This window comes from Globicephala melas, chromosome 1 (genome assembly GCF_963455315.2).
Source record: "Globicephala melas chromosome 1, mGloMel1.2, whole genome shotgun sequence".
NCBI lineage: Eukaryota > Metazoa > Chordata > Mammalia > Artiodactyla > Delphinidae > Globicephala > Globicephala melas.
This window is the reverse complement of record NC_083314.1, coordinates 18758697-18765149: the sequence shown is the minus strand read 5'-3', so window position 1 is coordinate 18765149 and position 6453 is coordinate 18758697. Positions and strand designations below refer to the sequence as shown.

Below are 6453 nucleotides of genomic sequence, written 5' to 3'. Positions count from 1 at the left end.
GCAAGGTGGCTCTGAGGTTGCAGCATGTCCCCCCGAAACTCTAGTCCCCCACCTACAGCTGCTCGGACCTGCAGTGTCCCGGGGCTAAGGTCCGGGTCGGAGATTCCAGACCCTAACGACTGCATCGCCCCAGCAAGCCAAGCGGCCTTTACAAACCATAGTAAACATTTTATTTACAAGTCTGTGGCATCCTAAGTGCATCGTCTTTCCGCCACGACCCCTAATGCGGGGAGGACTGTTTAGTCCAACGCTTCACAGTGCGAGCTGCTTGTATCCAGGCAAAAGTGCTCGGCGGGCGCTGGGAGCCTGGCGAGAGGCATTCCGACTCCCCTCGGCTCTGGGAGGGGTGGGCTGCACCGGCCGGGACAGCGATGCGCAAGCTGGGACTCCCGCCGCCACTGGAAAGTAGGCACAGAATCCAGCCCACACTGGAAGGCTGGGAGCCTGCACGCAGGGCCCCGCGTCTCCTCCAACCTCGTCCAGTCTAGAGGCCGCCGAGCGGCGCCGGGGCGGGCTCGGGGCTTTTGGGGGCGCTGCCAAGGGCTGGCTGGAGCGCAGGGAGCAGCTCCGAGGCGCCGCTGCCGCTGCTGTGGCCGCCGGAGCTCCCGGCGCCGCCGGTGCTGCCGCTACTGAGGACGCCGAAGTTAAAACCGCCGCCGCCGCCGCCGCCGCCGCTCCCGCCACTGCCTCCGCTGCTGGCGGCGAGGAGGGCGCCGGCGGCCGAGGCCTTGATGACCGCCGTTTGGTGCAGAGACCGCTCGGCCCCTTCAGTCCGCTCCGTGTCGCTGGGGGCCATGTCCAGAGACTCGGAGTCGCTACTCTCGCTCTCAGCCTCACCCTCCGAGCGGCTGGGGCTCAGCTCCGGCTCGCCGTCGCCAGCCGGGGCTCCGCCCGACGGTTTCTCGCCAGCCTCCTTGTCTTTGTCCTTCTGGGCCTGGGCCTCCTTGGAGTGTCGCCACTTCATCCGCCGGTTCTGGAACCACACCTTCACCTGCGCCGCGCCGCACCGGGAGACAAATAGGGACACGGAGGTGAGACGCAGGCTCGCTCCTATCGGACTTGCGCGCACCCTGGGGCACTCCCAAAGGCGGGAAAGCGTCGCCAGTTGTCCCCAGCACCTCTACCACAGGCCAGGTACTGTGCTAGAAGCAGGGACCGAGAGGCAGCCCAGGGAAACCACGAGGATCACCAGAGACCCTCGCCTAGGGAAGCAACTAGGACTGTTTCTCAAAATGTGGCCCTCCGACCGCTAGCCTGGAGTGACCTGGATGCCTGTTGGAAAGGCAGATCCCTGCACCTTGCCCTCAAACTAGGGAGGATCAATGCTCTAAGTCGATGCTTCTTGACCCCACTTGAGCCAGGAACCCCCCTCCCACGAATCTGATTACAATTATGGACCCCTGACCCAGGAAAATGCACATATACCCAAGATTTTGCACACAGTTTCAAGGGTTTGGTGACCCAATGTTAAGAATCCCTGCTAAGTTGGGCCCCTCCTCTACTGCCACTACCCAAGGCAAGTCCCTACAAAAACAATTCTTTTTAAGGAGCAACCGTGGAAAACAAAGGGGGAAGGGGGTTCAAAGAGTTAATCCCAGTGGGGTGGGGCACCAATGGACTTTCTATAAGAGAGCATTTCCTTGGCATGTGTGTACTCAGAAGCTGATAAGGACCCTGCTCCTGCCCGGGATAGACTAATCCTTCTGTGGGCTCAGAGAACACTGGAATTAAACCTGTGCAAAGTGGAGGAAGGGGGTAGGGATGGGGCGGAGAATCTATATAAATATACAATCCCCTGGGGGTCCCAATGCATTCACACAAGTTCCAGCTTCCCTTTTAAAAATAACATCCACAGCTGGTGGAAAACGGCTGGGCTCTTCCAGTGTGTGTGCTGGGGAGGGGAGTTGTGTGATGGAGGACAGAAGCACCCAGGGAGCAAGGGCCATTGTGGTGAGGTGTTCGAGAACGGTGACTCTTCTATTTTCAAAACTTAAAAAAAAAAAAAAAAAACAGGCTTTGAACTTGAGAAAAGAAAACATATTGAATTCAGGCACAATAGATTTGCTATTTGAAGATTTGTCGTGGAAAAAGAAGAAACTCAACTAGGCAGAACCTGGTGAAATGCTCTTGGGTGTTCTAAGAAAATCTCTTTTTCTTTCTCTTCCTTCCTTCCCCCTCCCATTATGCCGTTAGAAAATCGGACTGACTGTGGCAGCTCCAAGCGGACTTCTTGCCCTACTGGGGCTAAGTAATTCCGTTTGAAATAATGTTTTCACTTCCTCACAACTGGGGATTTCACAATCCAGCAGCAGCAGCAGGAGGATGAGGGAGGGAGGACAGGAGGGGGGAAGAAACAACAACAATCTCTTGACTTTGGAGTTTTATCTCTTCTGAAATAAACTGCCTCCTACAGCAAATTGTGCTACAGTCGAGTATATAATTATTATCTCCTGCTGCCTCTTTGCCTTCTCGGCAACATGCTTTCGCTTGTTGGCCAAAATAAACACGCAGCGCTTGTTGACAAACCTCTTTGGGGATGGGCTATTCTTTCTGTCCTTCTCCCCCACCCCCTTCCTCTCTCCTAGCTCAAATTGAGAAGTCCACCTAGTCTCCTGAAATTCGAGATCTAGTGTTTCCACTGCAAAAGGAGAGTCGGCCGGCGGAGGGGGCCTTGGGGCTAGGCCGCGAGCTGCTGCCCGTCAAGGGGGCTGTGCGTCGGGGCCAGAGCTGGCTTACCTGGGCATCGGTGAGACCCAGCATCGCGGCCAGCTGCTTTCGGTCTGGCTTGGTCACGTACTTCTGAATCTCAAACCTTTTCTCCAGACCTTTCCTCTGCAGGTTGGAGAAGACCGCCCGTGACCACGAGCGCTTTCTCTTGTACGTCTGCGGCATGGTGTCCTTCGTGAGCACAGCGTAGGGACCTGCCACCATGCGGGAGCAAGAGAGAGACAGGAGGACTCAGTTAGTGCCCTATCCGCGGCCTGCACGCCTGGGGCTCACTGTGATGCTTAAACTTGTTTTACGTTAACAGTCGGCTCTGAAAGCCCTTCACGCAGACACAGAATGGCCTCTCTAAGAAGGAAATGTACGGCTCTTAAGACCATAGGCCGAAGGCCTAACGCGAGTCTGGAGTGGAGAAGCCCGGCGTTTCACCGATTAATTCCAAAGTAAAGACATAAACCGAATGCATGGCCATCAGGCATGCTAAGAGCAGGCGAAAATGCGCCTCGGCCTAAAGGATCTAAAGATGACAGCCTCGATTCTCCACTCTGTGTGTGTGTGTGTGTGTGTGTGTGTGTGTGTGTGTGTACTCGCATCCATGCCCATCGTGAAGACGGAACCTTCCGGCAAATGTTTAAGATCATTCCAAAATGAGTGTATGTTAATAACACCACCACTTGCTGCATTTTCAAAGCACCCTCTCGGGCGAAAAGACTAGGGAACCCCCCCCAGCCCACCCGCTCGCGCACACTTTCTTCCCTCCCCAGGCTCTCCACCCCTTAACCCCGGGAGCCGACTGAAGAATGAGCTAGCTCACTGAGAAATCTTTCGGTTTCTCTCCGGACGTGGTAGCCTCCCGCATCAACTCCGGGATTGCTACACCTCGGTGGCCACGTGATACTCCAGTCCTAAGTGTTTTGGCAGTCGACCTGCCCGTTAGGCCGTCGATCAGGAGGGTTTCCGTACCTGGAAAGGTGTCTTGAAACTGATGCTGAACTGAATTTCTCGGGTTCGAGCTTAAGGGACTCAGGATGGCAGAAGCCTCGTTAATGGGATCTAGAGACGCGAAGAACTGGCCGGTGGAGGGCTGCAGAGCGGGGAGGTGCATCCCCGCGGGCCGCCCGCCGGTTAGCAGCGATGTGAGATCTGGGGACGAGGGAAAAGAAGAGTTGTTACCCCTCCGGCAAAGCCACACTCACACTCTCTGGGACTTGTTCGTCTCCTCCCCCACCCCTCCGTTCCGTTTTCCTGAAGGGAAGTGGTGAGAGACCTCTGTCTCCGCGCCGCCGGGACGCCTCTCTCCCGACAGTGGCCCAGGGGCACTGCACGAACTGTTCCTGTGTGTCCCACAGGTGCACGTCCACGCATACAGCTAGGAAGGACTTCAGGTAAAGAGGCCTAAACGAAGTCACTTTCAGGTGCCTTCCAAGAATTCCACAGACCTAAACTGTCCCTCCAAAGGATCCCTCACCCTGCTCTCTTGGGAGTTTAGAGTCAATATTGTTCATCTATATTCCTTGGGTGGAATTTCACTAGAAAGCAGACAAATGGACGGGAAAGTGTTCCCAAAAGGGCTTTGCCTGCCAAATAAGGTAGTTCTCTTTGTAGATATGTGATTAAAGAGACAGAGAGATGATAGTCATTTTAGCAAATATTATTTACACCAACGTTTTTATGAATACTGATTCCGTGGCATGTGTTTTTAAAGCATCTCTGGATTCTTCTTCCTCTTTTTTTTTTTAAATGTAGAGCAGGTGAGTTTTAAACCTAATGTTTCACAGTCTCCTTACAACTCATTCTCTTCTCCCTCATTTTACCGATTTGTCCTTAATTGTGAAAACACTCAAAGGAATCCCAAATGGCCCAAGGATCGGGGAGTGCGTCAGTGCCCTGTTCAGAGGCCTGCAGCCTCTCGCCCAAGACCTACCTCTCAGTGTGTTGCCTTCCTTGACTTTTGGGTCAAATTCTGCAGACAAAATGCGGTCAATTCCAAATTTGAGGTCCTTACTGGAGGGGGCCGGGGCGGAAGCGCTATGGTGGGGATTCGGGACCAGCCGCGACCCGGAGGCTGGGGACTGCAAGCTTCCAGCCCGGGGTGGAGGCGGAGGCTGCTGCTGCTGCGGTTGCTGCTGCTGCGGTGGCTGTTGTGGGTGATGGTGGTGGTAGGCGGCTGAGAGCGGGGACAGCCGCGGAGGGAAGCCAGCCGGGACTTCGGAGGGCGCCACCACCGGGGTGGGTCGAAGCGGGGATCTGGTGGCAGCTTGGAAAGAGGCGTGCGGGTGAGCCGATCCCAAGTGTGCGGTGAGGGCAGCGGCCGAGGCCCCCGCCAGACCCTCCGGAGCCGCCCCCGTCTCCCCAACGCCGGCGTGCAGGATGTCCGCGATGCAGAAGGAGGGTTTCTTGACGGCAGCGGGGTCCAGGGGGAAGGAGCAGCCGCCCGGGCCGGCGGAGGAACAGTAGGCGGCCGACCAGAGGCTGAAGTTGGACGCGTAGAAGGGAGCCAGCCCGGCGGCGAACATTCTGGCGGGGTGCACGGAGCTGCCGCCGCGGCCTGGCCGGGCCCGGTGGGTGGGGAGGGGCGCGGGGAGGGGCGCGCTAAGTCCAGGAGGAGGCGGCAGCCCAGCCGGGGACGATCCGCTTACTCTTCTCCGTCCGAACTGAAGGGAGGCCAGGGAGCCCTAGCGCCACCGAGGGAGGAGGCGAGGGCCGGATCCCGGCCACTCACGGCCTCGGCCCCTGGCCTCACTTTAAAGGCGGCGCGGCGCCCGCGCTCCCCGCGGGCTGTAGGCGAGCGAGGGGTGCTGGAGCCGCTAGGCGGGCGGGGGCCGCGGCTCCACAAACGCCAGGGAAGCCGGGGAGACAGGCGCCGGGCACCGAAAGAAACACTCAAACAGCTAAGCCTTAACAGCTAAATTTAAAACAATAACAATAATAGTCCGTTAGTTTAAAAAGAAAAAAAAAGTAATAAGAAGAAAAAAAAAAACTCCTCTCTAAAAACTCCCAAAGTTTTGGCAGGAGCTTTCGAGTCAGACCCAGGGTAGGACCTCGATCCGAGCGCTCATTGGCCATCCTGGTGACCAATAGGAGTGGGAAGTGGAGGGGAACTGGGAAAGAGGGCGTGGCCCGCCCCTTCGGCCACGCCCTGGCCACGCCAATCTGTTTGCTGCTGGCGCGTGGGCTGTGCTTGGTCGGGCGCGTCCTTCTGCAAAGGGTAGGGGACTTCGAACAGCTGCTCCAGGGAGTTCTAACTCCCACTAACTTCTGCAGCTCCGAACCGGCACCAGGCGTGGAGAGTTGGTCACAGCGCTCCTGGAGCTCTCGCCTAGGGAAGCTGGTGCTCCCGCAGATTATCGCGGGTGCAAGGCCCGCCTTGTGGAACTCTGGCGGCGCCCTAGGTTTCCCTCCTGTTTACATCACTCGGGCCAGATTTTTCTCCAGTCGGCCTTTATCCCGAGAGTCGGTGTCTTCTACAAAGCTCCGTCCTTCGTGGGTCCCCGCCCCCACGCTGCCCTGCTCTGCTCTCGCGCGGGAATGCGGCGGCACTGGGTCCGCTTCCCTGCCTCGGAGATCCTCAGGGAAGAGAGGAGGGGCGGTCGCAAATTAGCTGTATTCCGAGCTGTCACACACTGACAACTTGAACCAGTAACTTTTCAAACAAAATAAGATGGATGTCTCCGAACGTCTCTCTTGGACGCAGCCAACCTGAGCCTCGGAGACAACAAAACAAGCAGC

General features: G+C 57.1%; 1 protein-coding gene across 1 annotated transcript; it reads right to left on the bottom strand.

Moving 5' to 3' along the window:
• Positions 1-227: 227 nt before the first annotated feature.
• On the bottom strand, positions 228-5591 carry HLX (H2.0 like homeobox). Its single transcript, XM_030868347.3, has 4 exons — positions 4649-5591; positions 3688-3867; positions 2737-2921; positions 228-991 (listed from the first exon to the last, which is right to left on the bottom strand). The coding sequence occupies exons 1-4, from the start codon at positions 5238-5240 to the stop codon at positions 485-487; spliced, it is 1464 nt and encodes a 487-aa protein (XP_030724207.1). The 5' UTR covers positions 5241-5591; the 3' UTR covers positions 228-484.
• Between the last annotated feature and the right edge of the window lie 862 nt (positions 5592-6453).

Excerpts from the sequence above, each read along its gene's own strand:
- HLX (XM_030868347.3), bottom strand. The coding sequence starts at position 5,240 with ATGTTCGCCGCCGGGCTGGCTCCCTTCTACGCGTCCAACTTCAGCCTC. Across the intron at positions 3,868-4,648 it reads GGAAGGCAACACACTGAGAG|ATCTCACATCGCTGCTAACC; the intron begins GTAGGTCTTGGG and ends CCTCGTCCCCAG. Across the intron at positions 992-2,736 it reads TGGGTCTCACCGATGCCCAG|GTGAAGGTGTGGTTCCAGAA; the intron begins GTAAGCCAGCTC and ends GGCGCGGCGCAG.